The following is a 24,162-nucleotide window of genomic DNA, read 5'->3' on the forward strand; positions in this document are numbered from 1 at the left end:
ATGCCACGATGATACAAAAAAATGGATTTTGGTGGAAAAGGCATTTGGAGATGGGCCCATCAATCAGTTTATGCAAACAAGTAGACAAAGGGAGAAGGAAGAAACGAAAGAAAAGGCAGCATGGCATTGGGATGAGTCACCAGGTCTTGCCACAAGTGGCGCCTCCGCGACATGCCGCGATGGCGTCCCGGCTACTGATCTGAAAGCTACAGAGGCATAGTATGTTTTTTAAAGGGAGGATGGCGACAAGGACGACTACTTCTTCAGTGCAGGTCTACGTGATGAGAATACGACGGCAAGCAAGAAAAATCTCTGCTAAGCTGGAGTAAAATATTGTGCTGAGAAAATCAAAGCTGTCCAAGTTGGTTTAATTTACTTGTGCTCATGGAATTACTGCATCTAGCCCTGTCAATGCAAGTCTTTCAATCTACATCAACTCTGTGTCTTTTCACTAAAAAAAAGGTTGTGTCAGTTTAGTTGATCTTTCATTGGCAATTGAGTAGAAAAGCAATTTGGAATATAGTCTGGTTCCTAAACTCACACGGTAAGTTAATGTTCAAGTGAAGCACGCTAACCGTCTCAGTGGCTTTGCTGCACCGGGCGTGATGACAGGCTCCTGACGTGAATAGGTGATTCATCAAGGTCTGCCTGTGTGACTAAGTGTCATTAGACTAAAGTAGTTGGTGAGCAGACAGAGGAGGAGAGATAAGGGCCAACAGCTCAACAGAAAAACCAAGCAAGGCTGCAGACTGGAAGACCCCTCTCAGAGAGACACACACACACACACACACAGAGAGAGAGAGAGAGAGAGAGAGAGAGAGAGAGAGAGAGAGGAGACCTTGCAGGGAGGCGAAGCAAGGTGGGAAAGAGGCAGCAAGGGCGCCGGGCTGCCGGAAGGGGAACATGCTCCCTCCTCATCTCACAGGTATTCCTCGCTGACTTGCCGTCTCCAGCCTCTCTGATCTGTGGCCTATTACTTCCCTGCGGTGTGAGCGGAGCTCTGCTTCTGCTCCCAGGCGAGCTGGTTTTCGGACCGTTTCTTGGTGATTCTGCCTGATTTGGGGTGGATCTGACTGGTTTATTCGTTGCTGGGTTGTTTTTTTGAGTTCATACGGCGCTGAGATTTGCGGGTGCATTTCTGGTCGGAGGTGAGGTGGTGGCTGCAGTGTGTGACCTACTGCACTGTGCCAAAGCCTTCTTCAATTTGCTAGAGCAAAACATATGTCGGATACCTGTTGGTTAATTGATTGTTTTATTGCCTCGTTACGTTCATGTCTGAACAATCCTTGTGAATCCACAAGGGTCAGCTGTGCCTGGTTGGTTTATTGTTAGGGGAAAGGAGCTGATTTGGACAGTGAGCTCGCAACACTGCAGCTCTGTTGGATTTAAGTAAATTCATGTAGCAGAGATTTGCATGCAAGTTAGTTTGTTCACGATTTGTTTCAAGAAAACAATTCGTCTTACATATAACTATTGTATAGAATTTTATGCAAACTGGAGGTGGGAAGAACTATTGACCATAATATGCAGCGCTAGTTCACTAGTGGGCCTATAGGTAAAACTAAAGTAATCACGATTAACTTGTCTCAGGCTCTCAACATATAGTTTGATTGCTCAAAAATTTATTGCGGTTGTGAAGAGATGCAGATGTGGTTGCATGAAGGATCAGAATTTCGGAGGGAGCTACCGAGTTGATGCATGGCACTGATGCAAAATATTTCTAGCTACCTTACTATCTTAGATGTGCATGGCTAGGTTACACATCTCAGATAATCAGTTTGTGTGGATTTAAGGGGCTAATAGCTGCACAATGGCTAACTTAGTTTCCTTTTTCTTGAATATGGTGGAAGGTCGATTACTCGATTCTATTATGTTTTCATGTAAGGTCGTTCCATATTAGGGAGACTGCATTGGTTTGAAATCTCATATTACTTTTTCTTGGGACTGACCCGTGTTTATATTTGGACAGTATGAACTGAAAAACAAGAATTGAGAATTTCCATGAGATGAGACGTAAGGAGAATCTCCAAGATATCGTCAATTTGATTTTTTTTTTTGCGAGCCCTTTGTCCTTTGTAATATCTTTATCAGTCTAGTTTCTTGCAGCTAGATATTAACAACTATTGTGTCCCTCTGCAGAAAATGGCACGATAATGATTCAATTTGGTCATCAAATGCCTGATTACGACTCCCCAGCTACCCAATCAACTAGCGAGAGTCATCAAGAAGTGTCTGGAATGAGCGAAGGAAGCCTTAACGAGCATAATGATCAATCAGGTTTGGCTCATATCCATTCTGTTTTATTAGTACAGAATACTGCCATATCAGATCTCTTGCAAATAGAAAGTGGTTAAAAAGAAAAAGGAATTTTCATAGTTGCAAGCCTTTTGTGCATACGTACAATCCAAGTTATTTGACACTCCTTTTTTCCTTGTATTAATTCTAGGTAATCATGATGGTTACTCGAAGAGTGATGAAAATAAGATGATGTCAGCTTTATCTCTTGGCAATCCAGAAACAGCTTATGCATATCCAAAACCTGACCGTACTCAGTCCTTTGTAAGTTCCAATTGTCGCAGTCCTTGACTAATTTTAAGTTCCAACTGTTTGCCAGTTCTCAGATAGGCAATCATGTGAGTTACACGAGATGCTTACATTTTCAGGCTATATCATACCCATATGCCGATCCATACTATGGTGGTGCAGTGGCAGCTTATGGGCCACATGCTATTGTAAGCGATCTTTATGCATCCAGCCTGTTCTTTCATTAACTTCTCCTACTTTCTGGTGCTAGATGTCCTTTATCCACTTTGCTAGCCAATGACTACCCTTTTGGGTCCAACTAATAGGATCTTTTCTGTGCATGCATGTGTGCCTTGAGTATTCTGCACCGGTTAACAGGAATATCTATTGAGACAGCACCCAGCATCATTGTGATTGATTTACCCTTGTATTCACCTTGCGAAATTTTACTCCGTTATCGAAGCATTCTGCAGCTGTTTTTACATTCTTAGTCTGCATGAATATGTCATTGTCATTCTCCTGGTCACAGTGGCTTGTTTTTGTTAGCTCCAGTATAAGTTGGCATTGACAATTACTCCCTCCGTTCCAAATTGTAGGTCGTTTTGGTATTTCTAAGTTCATAGATGTTATTATGTATTTAGACATACGATATATCTAGGTACATAACAAAAATCATGCACCTAGAAAAGCCAAAACGATCTACAATTTGGAATGGAGGAAGTACAATTATAATTTCATATTTTATCTAATTTTTCAATAATTAAGCAGATGCACCCTCAGCTTGTGGGCATGGTGCCGTCCTCTCGTGTGCCATTACCAATCGAACCAGCTGCTGAAGAGCCCATTTATGTAAACGCAAAGCAATACCATGCAATTCTCCGAAGGAGACAGCTCCGTGCAAAACTAGAGGCTGAAAACAAGCTGGTGAAAAGTCGCAAGGTACTCTGTCGCTGCTAATGCCTTGTTTGATTTTGTTGCTGGAATTCCTCTTGAAAATGGCATTGGGGCATTTTCGCACCACGAATCAGCATCAGATTCATCTAGTGCCTTCTTTTTCCAGCATAAATAGAAGTACCTCACACATGCTACCAAACATAACATCTGTGCAGCCATACCTTCACGAGTCTCGGCACCAGCATGCCATGAAGAGGGCTCGTGGAACAGGCGGGCGGTTCCTGAACACAAAGCAGCAGGCAGAGGGCCCCGGCGGCGGCAGCTCGGACGCGCAGCGCAACGGCGGCCTGTTCACGAAGCACGAGCACAGCCTTCCGCCCGGCGATCGCCACTATCACCCGAGAGGGGGTGCTTGATGAACCCCCCACTGGCAACTCATCCTTGGCTTATCAGCGATTTCGACTCGGCTCTCGTCTTCTCTCGACTGAAAACTTGGGGGTTCCCGCAACTGTAACTAGGTGTGTCCGAATTGGCGGTCGCTCTGTTCTAGTATTACCTGGCATGCTTGAGTCTTTGGGGGTCTGGACTCCGTGGAGAGCGGAGATGATGCAGGCGCGGCGCGAATGCCAGCCAGTCCGATGGTGAAACTGAACTTGTGTGACTTGTTCTAGGATCGTGACTGCTCTAATAATTGATGACCATTCTGTATGGTGCCTCGTGTTTTATGTTCGCAGATGATTGGTGCAGACCGTTGGACGTCCAGCCCAGCAAAACGGTGTACACTGTCCGGCCGAAATTGGGCCCGTGACGCCGCTGTGAGCCAGCAGCCGTTCCTTTGGGTAGCGCGTGGCAGCCCCAGCGAGTAGCGAGGGCGGATCAGGATCGCTGATCTTCCCGTCCACGTCAAATTGCTGCAGTCTTTAGTGGTCTCCGTACGAGCAGAAACCCAGCGGGCAGTGGAGGTCTCCTCTTTCCCGGCGGCGCGCGAGGCGTCTAGAGCGAAGCGAGAGAACGTTCCACGCGGAAAGGCAAGTGGAGGAAAACCGGCGGAGGCCGCGGCCCACGGCAGGATGCGTGAGGATGGCAACTGAACTGATGGTCAACTAAAATAAAACCTCTGGCAATCCATCCCATCTGTGCGTCAACCAGGCTCCTGTGGAGAGCTCCTAATCCTTAGGCTCCTTGCCTCGAAACGTAACCAGAAGCTCGACTGTTCCTTTCAGCCGCGCCGCCCATGCCCTGGATTTAGCCCCTGTTTGGCAGGGAGGGGCTAAATTTTAGCCCCTGTCACATCGGATGTTTGGACACTAATTAGGAGTATTAAACATAGTCTAATTACAAAACTAATTGCACAACCCCTAGGCTAAATCGCGAGACGAATCTATTAAGCCTAATTAGTCCATGATTTGACAATGTGGTGCTACAGTAACCATTCGCTAATGATGGATTAATTAGGCTTAATAGATTCGTCTCGCGATTTAGCCTATGGGTTCTGCTATTAGTTTTTTAATTAGCTCATATTTAGTCCTCCTAATTAGCATCTGAACGTGTGATGTGACAGGGCTAAAGTTTAGCCCCTGACATCCAAACGCCCCCTAGTTACCTGCAGGATGCTTGGCATGATGCACTGCTAATCCCAAGTAACCGTGCAGTTGCATCGCATCGCTGTCCAGATTACGATCGCGTGATGGGAGCTCAGTTAGTGGCTAATGCTAGTAGTTTGTTAGCCGTACGTTTTTTCCCATTTAATAGCGTCCGTGTTGCGCCGAATCATCATGACGACACTTTCATTCATCACAAAATGAATGGAACCAAACTAACCACCGATCGATCATTTTCTACCCACAAGAACACGGAGAATAAAAAAGAAATGCAGCACGGGTCGGTTGGCTCAGGTTCAGAGAGTTGCAAACCACATGATTGGCGGTGTGGCGCTGGTGCGATCGAGCCGCCGGCTCCTCTCGCTCTCACGAGGTTCTCGCTTTACATGCCCACGAACCACAAACTCCCAAACCGGCGGCCAACCCGTTCCCATCTCGCAACAAGGCCTCCGCGTATCAGGAAACCGTCAGACGCATGTCACGTCGCGCGAGGGGTGACGATAATCCCTCGCTGTCCCGGATCCCGGATCGACTAATCAACGTGGAATTCCGCCCTGCTTACGACGCTAAGCGACTTTGCCCTGCAAGTTTAATGATACAATACTATAACCGTGCCTTTCGCTTACACGATGGATCGACAACTATTCTCTCGGAGCGCACTAGAAAACTAGTTCCTCCGACGAAAATGTTGGGCATCGGCACACTGAATTGAATCCCGAGACGGCGAGAACGCTTCCAAGTCCCCGACGTCAAGTAGTGAGCTCTCTCTTCCTCACGTCGCTCCCTCCAGAAAACGCTCGCGCTCTTCCCGTCCTTGTGCTTATCCTTGGCCCGGTACCGGCACGCTATAAAACACGGCCACCTCAGACCTCACTCCCACAGCCAAAGCCGCCGAAAACGAGACGAAACCAAACCAAACCTCCCAGCCTCTTCCCCTGCACCGCGTCTCCACCAGACCAGATCACCACCAGACGCCGCGCGATAGGAGAAGAACACGCGCGCGTCCCCCGCCACCAGACGCTCGCCGTGCCGCCCCCGCCACACCAGTAGCTAGCTACCTCACCGTCCGTCCCGTCCCGGCGGGCCCGTCTCAGCAATAACAAGACTCCCTCCGCGCCGCACGGTGCCGACCGACCGGCCAAGTCGCCAAGACAAGATCTGGTTGGTTCTTCGGGGGCACGAGGAGGCGCGCTCGCCCGTCGTCGGAGCCGCCGGGCGGAGATGCTGCAGCTGCTGATGGCGCTGGCCTTCTCGGCGGCGCCGCTGACGCTCTACGTGCCGCCGGTGCGGAGCCTCAGCCTCTTCGTCGAGGCCATGGAGGCCGTCTGCCGCGACTGCGCGCCATACTCCCACGGCGCCGTCCTGCGGTTCCGCCTCGGGCTCTCGCGAATCCTCGCCGGACTCGCGCGCGCCCTCCGCTAATCGTCGGTCGGCTCGGATCGGATTCCTCTCCTCCTGCTCATACACACACGCCGCGTATGGTACTGCATACAACACCTCGTGCTGCCTCTTCATCTTCTTCGTCTTCAGTTCTTCTTGCTCCCTTTCTGGTAGAGTTCTAGCGCAATCCATGGAGTAGCAGTTAGTTTTGCAATCCTTCTGTTTTCTCCTCCTTTTTTTTTTCCTTTTCCTTTTGATGAGGATTGGGTGTAGCATGTAGAGCTGGAGATAAAGGTTGTTAATAATCTGTCCAAAGGGGAGATTTTGTGAGAGATGATGAGGGAATGAATATGAACTAGTGTGTTTGCGTGGGATGTGAGGTAATCCCCCTAGGAATCTGATGTCCTTTGTATAGCAGTTGTGACTTGGGAATGCATCGCTTGAGAATTTCCGCAGTTCAATTTGTCTTGCCAATGCTTGAATTTGACAACTTGATACGGACACGGAACTCTATTTGACTATCTATTTTGATCCAACTGTTTCTGACATGAAACCTCATCCCCTTTTTGGTTCGATCCATTTGTTCAATTGCTGTGTTCTGGAAACCGACAAGCAAATGCCAAGGAACGGCCGACGCGATGTGCTCCCCCAGAGTTGAGTTGCTAGCTGCAGACACGAGGAAGAGATTGGGGGAAACTTATTAGCTCTTTCGTGGGAGCTGATTCTCCGAGAGCGGTTGAAAATGATTTTCTTTTATTTTCTAACATAAACTTTAAAATTAGGGTGGAGAATCATTTAATAGGATTAGGAGAAGCTATTTTTTAAGCTCGAATCACTTTACAGAGAAGCTCTAAAAAAATATTTGTCAGCTCTGAAAGCTCTACTAAACGCACCCAGAAAAATTATTCGGCAGAGCCTCCATTCGGAGAATCAGCCCTGGGGGTCTGCCAAAACGTATCTTTACTTACACAGCAGCTGTTGCGACTGATTGGTCACGGCATTAGGTTTGACGAGCTGGTGCAGCAGAGCTACCATTCTAATGCAAACGATGCCGACCTCTCGCCGACGCGGTGTTGAATACCAGTTTCTGTAGCCATCTGGCTACGCCAAGCATCCTTAGCCCCTCGCACGTTCCCGCACAAGCGTCAGTCAGATGGTCAGTCAGGCGACCATTTCACACACAGCACAATGCCAGTGTGCCAGCAATGATAAACCCCGAATGGAGTCGGTCAGGGAGATTAGTTTTCTGTCGGAGGAACGGATCGTTCGAATATACTTATTACAGTACACCCGGATATCATAGTCGAGGGATCAGTTTTCTTTATTACTCCCTCCGTTCCAAATTGTAGGTCATTTTAATTTTTCTATATTCATATATATTATTATATATTTAGCCATACACTATATCTAGATGCATAGCAAAAATTATGCATCTAAAAAAGCTAAAATACAATTTGGAACGGAGGGAGTACGGCCCCGTTTGGCACGGCTCTAGCTCTTGCGAAAATAACTTTGGCTTTGGCTTCTTTGTAAAACGGCTTTTTATAGCTCTGGCTCGTGTTGTTAGAAAAATATTTATTAAAATAGTTTCTCCTGATTTTTAGATTGGCTTGACTTTTAGATTGGAAAGAATACGTGAAATGTCCATAGTACCTTATCTTTCTTTTTTCTTCTTCCTCTTTTCCTTTTTTTTCTTTTCTCTTCATTTCCCTTTTATTTTTCTTTCTTTTCTTATTTCTCTTTCCTTCTCCCTTTCTTTTCTTTTCCCTCCTCTCTTCCTCATCTGGTCGGCCTCTCCCTCTTTCCTTCCTGGCGCCCGCCTCTCTCTCTCGGCGGGCTCCATGCCCCCACGCTGCGGCCCCACGTGAGTGCCGCTCGGCAGTGCCTGCACGCCGCCGCGCCGCCGGCGGCCCCGACCGTGCCTAGCCCCATGGCCGTCACCGCATCGTCATCGTCTACGGCAGTTGCGGCCCCACGCGAGTGTGCCGCACCGGCCGTGCCTGCCGCCAAGTCGGACTTCGCGCCATCATTGTCCACCCCACACCGGTGCCGTTCACTGCTCCTCCTCTGGGGACAAAGATGGAAAATGAGCTGTTGGGATGAGGAGGAGCCGGTACAAGCCACTATTTTTAGCTTCTCCCCGGTGGAGAAACGCAGAGAGCAAGATTTCCGAAGCATCTGCCCAGCTTTCACTTGTGAGCTATTTTGGGGTTGGCTGTTTGGCACGGTTTCATCAAAAACCACTCGAGAAGCTGCTCAATGAGCCGTGCCATAGGGAGCTACACGTGGAAACAAGGTAGCGGTCAGCGTCAGCGAAAGTTTCCACTTTGCTCTTCTAGAATGCGCGGATCATCCCATCATTTTATTATCACATTCGCGTAGAAACAGCCACTGTGCTGCCTGCGACTTCGGATTGATTATTGTAGCTGCAGCGTTTACGGAATCCAAATCCACTGGATCCGTTGACTTGCACAAGGAGCACGGGGGCAGCATCTCATCGTCCTGGAATTCCGGGGCGAAATGGCGTTCTGCGCGAACGCCAGTGGAGTCGGTCGCGTGAGCCTGACGCTGATTGTTCTTGCGTTCGTTCAAGTAGCATCTAGGGCATCGTCCCCGGGACCTCACGATTGGCACTTTTCCTGAGAATCGGTGCGCGTTCTAAGGAAGGTTCGTGCGTCCAAAGTCACAAGCAAGATGGCAGTGTGTTGAGATGCCTCTCGAGCTTCTCTGATCAGACATGAGAATCGAGAGCGCTCGAGGAGAGAGAGGAAATTATCAGAAGATACTGAACCAGAAGTATGGTACGGCAAATCTGGCGCTACTGACAGGCACACGTCGCACACGATACCGATTGTTCGCTACAACCCACGTATGGTTCGTCCGAATTTCTACAGTTGAATCACGCGCCGACGTTATCCTCGGACAAGTTACAAAGTCGTATCAGTATTATACAACGCAACGATTTCTCTGTATGTATTAGTTTACTGCAGTACTGATGACTACTGAATCCAGACCCTTCCGATCAGCAGAGGGCGTGCCCAAACCATCGTGTGCTTTCCCGCTAGATCGGGAAATAACTGTCAACGATTAATGTCAGGTCAACCCATCAATCCTTCATCCTTGTATGGCCAAGGACGCTCGGCCGCCGCTTCTATCCGGAAGCAAAGCTTTTCTCATCTGAGACGCAAGATCGCCAACACATGCCACCGTGTCATCTTCCCAAGGGAGACCTGTAGTTCCGGCTTGGGCACAGCCTCAGTGATAGTTTCCGGAACACCCCGGGTTCCTGAATTGACAGGGCTCGCGAAACTGCCGATGTATATAGCTTTGCGGGACCGCTGCTGCAGTAAGAAAATGCCACCTCGACTGGGGTACCCTCAGGCCACTTTGATTGCCTCCTGTTCTGGTTTAACTATGTGTTCCAAGTTGATGATCCTTACCGGCTTCCCTAGGCTCGACTTGTCCTCCAACTTAGCGATTTCAAGTGCCCTCGAGCAGACGGGAAAGCTCATTTCATCCCACGAATCCAAAATTATGCCTGACCCCAGGCATAAATCTTCACGGTAGAACGCTGCAAACTGACCGGCTGCTAAACCCTGGTCATCTTCAGACAGGCGCACCACCAAAACATCTCCGTTTTCTTCGGTGTGCTCTTTTGTCACAGTGCAATCATGGAATTCAGGGCTATGCCGCACCTGAGGAATCAGAATTTTCATATTAGCAGTTGAGCACAGAAACCAGTAAATTCACACAGGAACATACTACAAAATCTTGACATAAAACAGAAACAAACACAACTCGATTAAGAGAAGGATGGAGATAGATCAGGCATCAGTTGGTTGGAAGCTGTAGAACCTCTTTGTTCTTGATTTTTTAATCAATTTCGAGCTAACAGTTTCAAACTACTTTAGTCATGCTATAGCATCAGGAATCAGCAAGTTCAATTAACTCCACATATCGACTGCAAATTTCCAAAATGCAAAGAACCTTCTATTCTGCCAATTCAGATTTTCAAGCCACCAACTGTTAAAACAAGGGATCACAAGCACATGGCACATGCTGATGACTACAGCGGGAAGATTAATCGTTTAACCACTTATCTTTTATGCAAACAAATAATGAGGCCTATTCGATGCTAAAATGTAAAACAAGGGTATTAATGCCAGATCACTCAAAATTGATCAGTCAACTTAAGCTTTTATCAGCTTATCGGAGTCGTATTTATGCAAAACCACCATTGTAACTTGCACGCAGAAGATGGTTATGGCATCCAAATAATACCAGACAGAAAAGGCCAATAACCATGTATCATACTGCCCTTAGCTGAAACCAATACTTGCTTTTGATAATGAAATAGCCAAGGACAGGCTGTCTCGGGAGTAAGTGCTACTCTATGGAACCATGTTACCTTGCATTTAAGTCGCTCACTGTTTCCAGGTCCAGAATCATCAAACCAGTTCAGTGATCCAACACGAAATGTGCGCCTCCGCTTATCCAGTGAATAGTAATTCCTTGATACGAAAACCACATTGTTTTGAACATCTTTCTCAACTACATACCTGCACAAGATAAGGGATTCATTTAAAGAGCTTCAGGATGAACCCAAGCATACACATTTTACATGATCATGGAAAATTTTTGCCATACTGCAACTACATAGGGCAGAGCAGTAACTTTACTAGATAGGTTGTTGCCTAACAAGCTGATAATATGAAAGTATATAGAGATTGAGTACGCGTCAAAGGCTGTACATACCAAGGTCCTCCAGCAAGCCGCAGTCCTTGCCGTTGACCAATTGTGTAGAACCAAAACCCCCGGTGATTCCCTAGGTAATCTCCGGATTCAGCTTCCAATATGATTCCTTCCATCTCACCTATATGTCTTTCAACAAACTCACTAAACTTGACCTAGAAACAGGTACCTGTTTAGTTCCATGATGATACCATTTACCAAAAATAAGAAAGCAAGTGCAATGTTTACCTTTCCAAGAAAGCATATCCCTTGTGAATCCTTTCTACCTTGATTGGGAAGGTCCATTTGAGCAGCCAGTCTGCGCACCTCATCCTGCATAGTACAAGACAAAAACTTATTAATAAAGCAAATTGTGCCATGTGGCCCATGATATTATAGGTTTGTTGTTGAAAATCAACCAAACCTTTTTAATACATCCTAGAGGGAAAAGAAGCCTTCTTAGCTGAGCCTGAGATAGATGAGAGAGGAAATAGGTCTGATCCTTGATCTGTAATAATTAAAAAAAGAGAGAATTAAACGGCTGATTCATATGACAGTACCAAACCAATTTAACAATCGAAACAAGTCATTACTGTAACCCCAGTTTCCCTATTGGTTTAAAGAAAGGATTAGCAAACTGGCATCAAATCAGATCTTCAGGAATCAAATGATCTATCTGAGGGATGCACGAAGTACCTTGTCCTTAGATAATTGTAATACTGATGGCGCTTCAGTATTTTCGACAGAAGGATGGACTACATGTGCATAATGTCCTGAAGCTATGTAGTCAAATCCGAGATTTTCAATAGCTTCTAAGAAAGCCCCTGCACAAATAACAATAATAAAAACATCATTAGAAAAATTAACATCAACATAAATTCAGGCTTCAATAGAAGAATAACATATTGACATCAAAATACACTGGTCATACCAAACTTTATTCTTGTATTGCAAAGAACATCAGGATTTGGTGTACGGCCGCAGCGATACTCATTGATGATATGAGATACCTAGATATCAAATTGATGATATTTTTTTCTCAAAATAAATACCATAACAAGTGCATTGGACAAAGTTCAGGGGCAATAGAAAGGGCTTAAATGAAGCTTACTCACCACATGATTCCAATACTCGTCGGACAGATGGACCACCTCCAATGGCACATCAATCTACAACACCATACAGCAGTCCCTCAGCCAATGTAAGCGAAAATTAGTCGATGCACATATGCTGAACACTAGCTATACCTTGTCACAAACAACCTGTGCATACTTTAAATCCTCGTCCCACGGGCACTCGGACCAAAAGTTCCTGAAATCTTCCTACGAATTACAGAACCAAATTTACGACACATCCTGCAGCGTAGCATTTCCAGTACTAGCTTGAATAAACAATGATTTTTCTTAAGCGCATACCTGGAACCAGATCTTAAGGTAGAACGCGGTGCAGCGGTGACCGGCGGCGTGGAGTAGGCGGAGAGCGACGCTGCTGTCCACCCCACCGCTCACCAGCACAGCCACCCGCAACGGTGCCCTGTCCGCCGCCGCGCACCGCGTAAGGTGCTCCTCCACCGCAACAGCCCCTCCCGCCCCCTCGACGCTGGGCGCCGCGGCGGCGGCTGGAGGCGCAGAGGACGAGAGGGCGCAAAACGGCCGCGGCGGCAGGCGCGAGCGGAGGAGAGCTTTAGGGTTTAGCAGAGGCCGGCGCCGGAGAAGCGGGCGGAGGCCGGGAAGGGTGGAGGCGACGCTGCGCAGCATGGGTGGCGCTTGCCTCGAGCTCCCGGCGGCCGCGTAGCGCTTCTCGCTAGACTGGATTGGGTCTGTTTTTTCTTCTTCTGATTATGACTACGGATCGTGACCGTGCGTTGTTAGGCGCAAGACATGAAGCATTAAATAAAACAATAATAATGTGAAAACAAATACGAATATTAAAACTATAGTGCAGTATTTACTCAGGTGTAAAAATTTTAGTGATTACGTTTGTAACGTCTTGCAAGTGCCTTGACAGTACGGTGACTGAAAATTTCGTGACTGAAAATTTCGTGACTGATCCAACACTACAAGCAGCACTGCTAAAACAGGACAGAAGTTGCATGAAGTGCAGAGCCAGTTGTTGTATATCAGCCTTATTGCTGTTAGTGAGTGGCAAAAAGTCCAAAGTCTAAATTCATATGTAAAAGATACAACCTCTAGTTGGGGCAAATATGAGAAAAAGTTCTTCGGGAAAACGTCTATCCTAATAATGATAGCAATTGATCTATCTATGCTTGAAGTCTATGCACCACGAGCCACAACTTCTGACCCATCAGCGGCTTCGGGCCAGCCAAGCACAAAACACGTTGGTTAACAATTGTTACGTGAACACAAAATGCAATAGTGGTTTCGAATAAAACTACAACACAAGTTCAATAAAATTTCGAGGATCGGTTAGTCGATAAATTCATGTGGGAAAACCTGTAAACAAGGAGAGAGGTTACGAATCGCATTTCCATAAAACAATTTATGCCTGGCATATTTTTTTCTCTCCATATATGAGATACATCACCATTTCACATGGTGCATATGCTGCTAAGGATATTGGTGCTAATATGCACAATAGCTAGAGGTTAAACAGCCAAAATCACCACCATCCTACCTACCAACCACTACGGATCAATCCAGCAAAAAGACACTTTGATAGAGATGACATGAGATAAATATATACTGTACCTCTCAATTCCTTCTCCAATTTGCATTCTTATAAATTTACCAACTGTTACTTTAAAACCAACCTTCTTTGACAAGTCATTCAGCACGGTCTGATAAGAATGACACAAGGAAGTAAAGCGATCAGAGAGACAATTCTGAGTACGTCATCAAATAAGTAAAAGATTCTATCAGACGACCTTAATGTTTGTGCTGTCATTTAAAAAATATTTTTGCTCCATGAGCACAACTTCTTCAAAGTACTTCCTCAATCGACCTTCCACCATCTGATCCATAGCCATTTGGGATTTCCCTGAACTTTCAGCCTAGAAATGTTACAAGTCGTCATGCCATTTCATTTCTAAACTAACTTGGCATGATCAAAAGTGAAGGATTGACGCTATGACATGAAGGACAGAGTGCTAAGAAAGTGTGGCATGCTGCATGCTTGCCACAGCCATGGCAGCAAACCAAACACAGTCTTAAAGAAGTCAAACATTCCTAACTTGAGAGTGGCAATGTTTCATCATTAACCAAACATGCTGGAGGAAGAGTGGTATGTATCAAAAGTGTACCTGAGTTCGGAGTACGTCACGCTCATTTTTAAGAGCTGCAGCAGAAACAGTTCTTTTGATAAGAATAAAGGCTTTGCTACAACAATATGCATTGCAATAGACGACCCAACTGTTTTGAGAGCATCAGAGAGCACTGCTATCTTCTGCTTCTAGTGTGACCAATCCAGCAATACAACCCAAACCTAAAGCAAAAAGGGAATGCTCTGTTATCTGAATATTTCATCCTTATTCCTGATAAAATTTTAAAAACTAATATTCAGGACCAAAAGGCAAAAATAATTCACCAGGACCCTAAGAAGATAAAACTATCTTTGCCAATGATGAAGCCTGCATGGTGGATGAAAATGGAAAATATAAAATAATTAAAGCTAAAAATCTTGTACATGTTGTACAATAATAGTAGGCTTATGTTAAAGGAACATCACACAGTCCAACGAATTAGCACAACTGAAAATGAGGCAAGCATAATCTACTTTACAGCAGTGTGCCGCCCAACTGTGTGCAGAAACCAAGCATGGACATGGACATGGGTTCCGTCTCCACCAAATCCTCCCCTTTCAAGGTGCGTCTCTTGGGCCCAGCGCCGGTTGAATTATTTGGTTGTTGCCTCAAACATTTGTCATGCACTCCTCTGAGCTCCTTGCTTCCTATCATGCACACAACAAACATTATGAATCTAAAAAAACCAAAACAATTAATAATTTGAAACGAAAGAAGTACTACATGATATCTTTGACATGATGCTCGCTCACATCTAACACCTCGACAACTCGTTGTTGCAAACCGATTCACTCTGCTTCTGCTTCCAGTGATTCTTGAATAACCTTCTCCGTGAGCTCACTTGGAAGACCTCGAACGCTATCCGCTGTACCGACCTGGGAGATCAATCAAGAAATTACAAGGAGGACATAATAGAGAAATGAATTCACTGTTGTTTTGCATCTGCAAATTAAGCAATGTCGTGCTCACAAGTTCTTTGATGAATGGCAGTACTGACAGATATGTCAGCTTAAGCCCTCCGGTGACACAGATCATGTCGGCTTGATTAACCTGAAGATACCATTACACAGGCGCTCTTCTCTAACTCATACAATTTGTTTATAGATTGCATATTTGCAATTTTAGGGTGTCGAGGCTCACCACTCTGTTGATGAACTCGACCGGTATGTGCTGAAACTTGATCTGCAGGACAAAACATATGCCAATGTGATTCTCAGAACAAGGATCTTAACATTTCAGTTTTGAGAAGATACTCACATCTCGTTACCTCAGGTATGTCACATCCTCCTCTTGTAGCCCCAGTGCTTAGGTTGCTCACGAGAACAAAGTTCACCGCAAATGCTCGATCATCCGAATAACCTATCAACAAAATGAAGAAGATGCATAACATCCCCCTCTGAAGATGGCATTTCTTTTCAGCCATGACATATAAACGGTGACAACTCACAAGGAGGGAGAACCCCTCACCCTTGATAAATTCCCTGGCTTCTTCTGCACTCTGTGGTCTTTCCCGTACTATCCCTTTGCCCACCATGACCTTTACCCGCGTGCAAAATTAGTCGAATGGTTACATGATGTTCAAATCCACAAACTGAATCTACCAAAAGACTGAACCTGAACGTTCATACCTGGTCGGAGGTGATCAGAAGGGTAGTCTGGTCTCTACCTGGAGCAAAGTCGCCATGGAGCTTCAGCTTGATGGCCTCGGCCTACAATTGAACAAACAGATCATGTTGTGCTAGTGAACTCAAACAAAGCCAGTAAGAACATTGACCCCGGGATGGTCTATCAAGTCCATTTCAGCAACAAGCTTCTTAAACTATTATCCCCGTAAGAAGTAATTGCTAGTTGTTAGTATGAAGTCGTATCCCTTGTCGGCTAGGATCTCGCGACCCGCCGGCGATGATGATCCCAGTCCGCCTTGGATGCTCCTTAGGGAAGTACATAGCAAATTGTCGGACAAAGAGGGAGGAACCGAGGAAGTGCAGGTGTTGATCGCACATGAGAATTGGTTGTCCTGTTTTGAATCTTGGCAGGATGATCGGACGACGCGACGGTATGGCGATTGAGAATGCGACAGTGTGGCGATGGACCACTAGCACGATTGGTGGGATGTGATGGGCGGCGGCGGAGGGGAAGGATGTGAGGGGCAACGGTAGCAGGGAAGGGGAGAGACGAGAGGCATGAATCGATTGTAGGGTGGAAAAATGTTTTACACGGAGGGATGTTTTAGGGTGCGCGGAGGCTGGAGGGGAGTCCTTCGATCATAGGGCGCATACACCTCCGTCGCCGCTTCTGCCGAGAACGGAGGGCTAAATTCATTTTACCGCGGGAGACGTTTTGATCTTGGTTTTGGTTTTTTTAATGTAGAGATGAAGCATCGAGCGTTTCAGAGTTACTTAGGAAAATTAGTTCCGTAAGATCGAAAGATCATGACCTCCGTAAAATACTATTCAAAGATATCAACCCTGTAAAATACTAATGAAAAGTGCAAATGTGATCTGAAAATACCAATATGTTAGATTTCAGCGTTAGCTCTGTTTATTTGGACAAAAATGCCCCCAAATCGGTACCTGGCGACTAAAAACATAAGAAACAAGCACAGGGTCTCAACTGACAGCATTTCAACACAAGCTCACTGTACATAGTCATCACATGTACTAACTATTGACCAAACATATGAAAAATATTATTCTGGTTCAACACATGGACTAATATTAACCAACACTCTTACAAGCAACATATTGACTAATGAAACACATCCTACAGCCAATATAGTGTACATGAGCCAACTTAGTGCTATGGTCCAACACATGCAGAACAACACATTCCCAAAATAGGTTTAATACATGACCTTTTCATACAACAACAGTTCAATAAAATGATTCAGGATCACACTAGCCTAGTTTATGATGGCCCTCTTAGCAATACCTCCTGGTGATATATCTAGTTGTGCTGCCATTCTTGTTGTTGTTGGCCCTGGACTCACTGGTGTGCCCGGTGATCTTGTTGGTGTAGAAACAAAAGCTGTCATCCTTCTTGTTGTTGGTTCTGGACTAACTGATGCTTGAATGGCTAAGGTGCTTCAGTGACTAAAGAAGTAGAGGTTGTTTATGTACCATTCTTCTTGGACTTTTAAAAGCATTCTTGTATTTTGAAGTACCACTTCCTCCCTTTATTTTACTACAGAACAACAATGTAATCAAGTCATTTTGCATGTGGAAAAAAAGAAACCATTAGTAAAAACATGCAGCTTGAGGTTCAACATACCTAGATTTGGCAGGAAGTGATGGTGGCAATTCAATAGCAAGTTCAGTAGGAGGCTCAGAAGAAGTAGAGGTTGTTCGGTACCATTCTTCTTGGATTTTTAGAAGCATTCTTGCATTTTGAAGTACCACCTCCTCCCTTTCTTTTACTACAGAGTAGTAATATAATCAAGTCATTTTGCATGTGAAAAAAAAACCATATTAGCAAAAACATGCAGCTTGAGGTTGAACTTACTTAGATTTGGCAGGAAGTGATGGTGGTAATTCAGCAGCAAGTTTAGCAGGGGGCTCATGGCATCCCTTTTGAATATGCCCAAACTGGAAGCATCTCTTGCATTAGTAAGGTCCCATTTTCCCTGGCTCACCTCTACTCTTGATTCTTTTCACTCTCGGTCTACCTGCAGCCCTTTCTAGCTTCGGAAGCAACATCTTATTGACGCTCATTATTGACACACTTTTAGTATCATTTAAGTAGTATTTTCATACATATTCTTATACTAACCCACCACTTGGCACTTGAAATAACCTCGTTTTCGCATATGCATTGTATTTTAGAGGATATTCTATTTTTGCAGAAAATTGGACCTAAAAGTATTTTTTTTGATAAAGCTACGAACGAGCAATGAACCTGTAAAAGACAAAGGTTAGCAGGCTCAGAAAGAGCCCAGGCCGATCGGCTGGTAAAGCCCAAGCCAATCGGCCTGGTAAAGCCTAAGCTGATCGGTGAGGGGTCTTCTGGCCTCCTCCGACGCTCATTTTTAGTAAGCACTCCTCCAACATTACTTAAGGGCTAAGTTTCTGAAGATATGGCAAGATGAGTTCAGGATCAAAGAGGATCAAGCAGAGATTTGAAAAGTTATCAAAGATCAATCTCATTCCGAAGCTATCGACGTGCCGAGCCCACATGCAAGTAAAAATAAATTTTCATAACATCAGAGGAGACTTGGCGACGAATGAGGGCGCAAAACGACGAAAGGAAGCCCCTAGGCTGATCGGCCTTTCTTCGCCCGATCACCTTCCAATTTCTACCACACGGTGTCCAGACTATAAATACTCCAATATTTCATCGAGCACGCAGATCCATCCACCAGAACTCGACGAAACCTAGGGCATTCACCAAAGGGAGCTGACGGCCACCACAAGTCTTTGGAGTTGTCTAGGAGATGGCTTAGGCCAGACCTAGCCGCCGTGGCCTCCCTGCGCTGTTGTGACATGGTGGAGATCAGGAGCAGGAGTAGATCATTGATGGTATGTAATCGAAGGTGATGATCTAAATACATCTATTATAGAAGCAATGTTCTTCATGTTATCCGATCTGTTACTATGCTTTTTGTCTACAGTGGATATGCTTATTTCTAGTCTAGTTTCGAATTAGACTATCTAGCATGCTTGATGTAATTATGGTGATTAGATCTAGTATGTCGATCCTTCATGATAGTTAGACATGTTCACCTGTGTTCGTGACCTTAAATTGTCTACGCTGATAGGAGGGATTGTGACGGGGTCTGCTCCGTGTAGGGTGGGGGTTTTCGAGAGGTTGACTGGAGGTAGTAGTTTAAATATTGCTTTGGATGGGATGCATGATTTGCTTGCTTATTAGCTAGATCTACAACTAGAAGGCAATAGGCTCTTGTTACCTTGGTATGCTATCTCATATATATTTGTAGATGTGATCAATATATGCTCTATCATTTGTATCTATTATGTTTACCTTTATATGCAATCGATGCTTCATGTTAGGATTAGATCTGTTGAGTTAGATAGAAAATCCTAGTTAGTTTGCTGCAGATCCACGTATCGATAAATTTTGGATGGAATCCATTTTTGGTTTAATATTTTTTTTGACATTCACTAATTTTTTTATAAAAAATTTGAAAATAGCTTATCTAAAATGTTGAGATAGTTTGTTGGGTCGTTATAGATCAGTCGTCGGCTGCTATAGATAGGAAATCCGAATGGGCCATATGGGGCGCGTCCACGGTCCACCTCGCGAGGCCGCGAGCTTAACAAACTTGCTCGAGCCGAGCCGAGCTTTCTTTCGAGCTCACGAGCCTAGCTCACCACCCGTGCAATCAGGATACATATAACCCAGCACCCGACGGAGCCCGTCCTAAAACCCTCGAACCATCATGTCACTCTCCACACTCAGCCACCCGGCCGCCGCCGCCGCCGCCGCCGCCGGGAGCGGGAAATCCCTTTCCCCTGCTTTCCCGGCGGCGCAGTCGGCGCGTCTTCCTAAGACACGGCCCCATGCCCCCGCCGCCGTGTCCGCCGCGGCCGCGGCGGCTGTTCACGCGGATTCCGCGGAGGATAGGGTTTCGGCGCTGAGCCAGGTCTCCGGCGTGCTGGGGTCGCAGTGGGGAGACGAGGGGAAGGGCAAGCTCGTCGACGTGCTCGCCCCCCGATTCGACATCGTCGCGCGTTGCCAGGTTAGGAGATGCGATTCCGTTTCGTTTGTGCGCTAATCCATGCCTGGGAAAGTTGTTCGGTGGCACTAGTGTGCTCTGCTATGGTGAGAATTTGGTAGTTCGCGGCGCGAATCGGTGGTGTAGAATTCACCTTCGTCTGGTGTTACTGTTGCATCCCTCCCGCTGGCAACCATTGTTGCGATATAACCACGATTTATGTAAAATTTGTAGAAGAGAGTAATGTTCCAACCTTATAGTTCCATATAGTTTTAGGGATTTGTAGATTGTTGATTTTACACCTTTTGGATGTTGGCTACACTGCAACTTTTGTCTGATTACATGATTCTTAAGATATTTGATGTTGACAGATAAAACGCTTCACATAAGACTGACAGATGCACCGGCGATAAATTTTCATTGCTAGCATGCTCGAATGTCTTGCCAGAGAAATTTTGGATGTATGATTCAACTTGATAGATTAAACATGTAATTGTTAATTCAAGCAAAAGAGTATACATTTTTTACTGAGTTGCACAATAATCTTGCCTGCGTGGTTATGTCATGGAGAAACTAATAAGCTGCAACCTTTTATGCTATGTTGGGTAAAGTACTAAAGTACTGGTATGCTGGTTGTTGTGTTCTTAAAGGAAGCCACTGTGAATTACTTAACTTACTCAAGATTGACATTTCACTGTGTTTTGCATCTTCTAGTAATCTATGTACATGTAGATTGTCAGTAGCATGGGGGTACGACCAGTCCCTTATTTATTTGCTTTTTGCTGATTTCTGTGAGGAAAAAGTCTACATAACCCCCCAACCTATTGCAACGGGCTACTTCACCCCCCCAAACTACAAAACCGGATTTTGAACACTCTAAACTATGCAATACCATTCAGATTACCCCCTGGGTGGTTTCTCGGGACGGTTTTGCCACTTTGGCATGCCATGTTGGCATAGGCCCACTTTTCACATCTTTCTTCTACCCTCACCTTCTCCACCTGCTGCAGTTGACTCGTCCGTGGCGCCTGGCTCCTCGCGCGGCCCGTCCGCAGCCCTGGCCGCCAGACTTCATGCGCCTCCACACTAGCCGCTCCCCGCGTTGCCTGTCCGCACCCCTGGACAAGCTGCTCCCAGCGCCGCCTGTCCACGTAGGCTGTGGAGCAAGGTGATCGGTGGGGGCAAGATTCGCGGCGGAGCATGACCTCACGGCCGTGGGGCTCACAACGGCAGCGAGTCCTCGCCATGGTGCTGGAGCTCACAGGCGTGACAGGGAGCCGCGCTGGCCAAGCCCGTGATTTTCTTGCTTTTCTCTCACTGCTTTCTGCTCCAACCAGCGCCAGTCAAATCAATCACCGCTGATCAATTATTTGCAACAAGCACGGGTAAAATTGATGGCCCATGGACTCCTCTTCTCTCATGTGCAATCAATTTTGTTAGCTTAATTTACCGTTAGCTGCTGGCCTGCTGCTGCTCATAAGTCGCGTGGTAAAGTCCGTCAATGGCGGATAGTCCTCTTGGACATTGGCGCGTGATGGAACCACGCGTCCCAGATCAGGAGCAGGGGACGAACACGACTACACAAGGTGCTGGGCCGATTCTTGTGGGCGCGGAGGCGGCGAGCAGCAACCTGCGCGGGGTGGGAGCGACGAGCACGGCAAGGACGTGGTGCCTGTGTCGGCAGAGGAGTGCGGCCAGGAGAAGGTGCCAGCATCAGCTAGGACCTCGACTCCAGCGATTCAACTGCGCTGCCCGTCCCGTTATCTCGACGCACGTGTTGGGCTCTTGCCTCCTCTTCTCGTATAATGCGGAAGAATCTTCTCTGCATGACAAGGCGGCATCCGCGTGGAGGAAGGGCAGGGAGAGGAGACTGGCGTCGCTAGGGGGAAACCTGACTGACAAACGTCAGTGTGGAGGTCCACCTCAGCAAAACTGGGTACAAATACCACTTGGTTGGGGGGGGGGGGGTGTCAAATTTATGGTTTACACAAGTTGAAGGTGCACAAAATCCGGTTTTATAGATTGGAGGGTCATGTGGTCGATTAGTGATATGTTGGGGGGTTATATAGACTTTTTCCTTTCTGTGATGAATGCTCCCTGAACTCTCAGGAATTCCCTCTGATTGTGTAACTGGATTTTTTTTGTTCTTAATATTAGTACACTTCACATGAAGTTCTTGGAACACATCATAAGCATTCAGTATCAGGAGCCTTATCTTAGTTTGCACCATACTGTTACAGGGGGGAGCAAATGCTGGACACACCATCTACAACGCTGAAGGCAAGAAGTTTGCCCTTCATCTTGTTCCATCTGGTATTCTCCATGAAGGGACACTTTGTGTTGTTGGCAATGGAGCAGTGATCCATGTTCCAGGGTTCTTTGGAGAAATTGACGGCCTTGAGTCCAATGGAGTCCGCTGTGATGGAAGAATACTGGTCTCTGATCGAGCACATCTGCTGTTTGATCTGCACCAGGTTGTTGATGGACTTAGGGAAGCTGAGCTGGAAAATTCTTTTATTGGGACAACTAAGAGAGGCATTGGACCTTGTTACTCCAGCAAGGTAACTCGAAATGGACTGCGAGTTTGTGATCTAAGGCACATGGACACTTTTGGGGATAAACTTGATGTCTTATTTAAAGATGCTGCTTCAAGATTTCAAGGCTTCGAGTACAGCAAAAGTATGCTCAAGGAAGAGGTTGAGAGGTACAAGAGGTTTGCAGAGCGCTTGGAGCCCTTCATTGCTGATACTGTGCATGTGTTAAATGAATCTATCCAACAGAAGAAGAAAATTCTGGTTGAAGGGGGCCAAGCAACTATGCTGGACATTGATTTTGGTACTTATCCATTTGTGACTTCTTCGAGCCCTTCAGCTGGCGGGATATGCACTGGCCTTGGGATTGCCCCAAGGGTAGTTGGTGACCTGATTGGAGTGGTAAGCTATAACCACTGCAATTATACAGTCCGCCTTTCATGATTGAGAGCTTATATATTCTGTATACATTACGTGCAGGTCAAGGCTTACACATCAAGAGTTGGCTCTGGTCCTTTCCCAACTGAACTATTTGGAGAGGAAGGTGATCGCCTTAGGAAAGCTGGAATGGAATTTGGCACGACAACAGGTCGCCCAAGGCGATGTGGCTGGCTTGACATTGTTGCACTTAAGTACTGCTGCCAAATCAATGGGTTCTCTTCACTTAATTTGACCAAACTTGATGTTCTGTCTGGGCTGTCAGAAATTAAGGTGGGTGTTTCATATAACCAAGCCGACGGACAGAAACTACAATCCTTCCCTGGGGATCTTGACACCCTGGAGCAAGTACAGGTAACCTTTGACATGCACTCCCTTCTGTTCACCCTGCCAATTGAATCATAGCATTGTTTGGAGAGTTTACGTTATTTTTTAAAATACAATATGATATGCATGTCTCCAAAGGTTTTGGTAATTTGGTGGTGTACCAGTAGCCAACTTGATAATAACAATTAAGACAGGTAAGAATTAAGAAACTAAGAATACATATCTTTCATCTCATATATGCCTTGTCTTGTGTTTTAGGTCAACTATGAGGTGCTGCCAGGTTGGCAAAGTGACATTTCTTCCATTAGAAGTTACAATGAACTTCCCCAAGCTGCGCGCCTCTATGTGGAGAGGATAGAGGAGCTTGTTGGTGTCCCAGTGCACTACATTGGTGTTGGACCTGGGAGAGATGCTCTCATATACAAGTAAAAGCCACTTCATTTTGTCCTCGATTGGGCGGAACAATGGAGCCCTAACTAGCCTTGAGCATTTTGCTCTTATTATTCATCTTCGTTGCCATGGTAGCTGTGATACAGCAAGGTTACTGACTGGTGGAGTGATCTAATGCGCGCACTAATAAAAAGTCTACTGAAACATCAGCTAAGGTGAATAAGGATGAGTTTTGCACTATGTTCAACTCCACCAATTGTTTGGTGGCCCATCATATATTTTGCACTAATTGTGAACCATGCCTGGTGGTGTAATGTGTGATATGAATCTATATCGGATACCCTGCTGGTGCCTGCCTTTCAGTTTCTGGTGAAAATGAGATACCCGATCGATGTATGCGCATGCTTGCTGAAATTT

General features: G+C 45.9%; 4 protein-coding genes across 9 annotated transcripts; 2 read left to right on the forward strand and 2 right to left on the reverse strand.

The window, feature by feature from the left end:
* Positions 1-704: 704 nt before the first annotated feature.
* Positions 705-4,125, forward strand: LOC101757571 (nuclear transcription factor Y subunit A-7). Of its 6 annotated transcripts, none has more exons than XM_004985460.4 (7): positions 706-925; positions 1,970-2,013; positions 2,140-2,277; positions 2,447-2,559; positions 2,664-2,732; positions 3,289-3,462; positions 3,633-4,125. In XM_004985460.4, exons 2-7 carry the CDS (start codon positions 2,007-2,009, stop codon positions 3,831-3,833), a joined length of 702 nt encoding a protein of 233 aa, XP_004985517.1. In that variant the 5' UTR covers positions 706-925; positions 1,970-2,006; the 3' UTR covers positions 3,834-4,125. The 6 variants fall into 6 exon arrangements, with proteins under 6 accessions (XP_004985515.1, XP_004985517.1, XP_004985516.1 ...); XM_004985461.4 differs by having other exon boundaries at positions 708-925; positions 3,292-3,462; XM_004985458.4 differs by lacking the exon at positions 1,970-2,013 and having other exon boundaries at positions 705-925.
* A 5,072-nt stretch (positions 4,126-9,197) lies between these two features.
* Positions 9,198-12,977, reverse strand: LOC101759195 (tRNA-specific 2-thiouridylase MnmA). Its single transcript, XM_004985463.2, has 10 exons — positions 12,545-12,977; positions 12,377-12,451; positions 12,245-12,298; positions 12,061-12,139; positions 11,826-11,953; positions 11,554-11,637; positions 11,379-11,462; positions 11,154-11,305; positions 10,807-10,957; positions 9,198-10,093 (listed from the first exon to the last, which is right to left on the reverse strand). Exons 1-10 carry the CDS (start codon positions 12,884-12,886, stop codon positions 9,776-9,778), a joined length of 1,467 nt encoding a protein of 488 aa, XP_004985520.1. The 5' UTR covers positions 12,887-12,977; the 3' UTR covers positions 9,198-9,775.
* A 2,199-nt stretch (positions 12,978-15,176) lies between these two features.
* Positions 15,177-16,091, reverse strand: LOC101772850 (maf-like protein DDB_G0281937). Its single transcript, XM_004987088.1, has 6 exons — positions 16,017-16,091; positions 15,856-15,925; positions 15,656-15,747; positions 15,529-15,570; positions 15,358-15,438; positions 15,177-15,263 (listed from the first exon to the last, which is right to left on the reverse strand). Exons 2-6 carry the CDS (start codon positions 15,920-15,922, stop codon positions 15,177-15,179), a joined length of 369 nt encoding a protein of 122 aa, XP_004987145.1. The 5' UTR covers positions 15,923-15,925; positions 16,017-16,091.
* A 3,665-nt stretch (positions 16,092-19,756) lies between these two features.
* Positions 19,757-24,159, forward strand: LOC101759604 (adenylosuccinate synthetase 1, chloroplastic). Its single transcript, XM_004985464.4, has 4 exons — positions 19,757-20,083; positions 22,300-22,992; positions 23,071-23,382; positions 23,614-24,159. Exons 1-4 carry the CDS (start codon positions 19,784-19,786, stop codon positions 23,782-23,784), a joined length of 1,476 nt encoding a protein of 491 aa, XP_004985521.1. The 5' UTR covers positions 19,757-19,783; the 3' UTR covers positions 23,785-24,159.
* Positions 24,160-24,162: the final 3 nt, after the last annotated feature.

This window comes from Setaria italica, chromosome IX (genome assembly GCF_000263155.2).
Source record: "Setaria italica strain Yugu1 chromosome IX, Setaria_italica_v2.0, whole genome shotgun sequence".
In the NCBI taxonomy this organism is placed as follows: Eukaryota; Viridiplantae; Streptophyta; class Magnoliopsida; order Poales; family Poaceae; genus Setaria; species Setaria italica.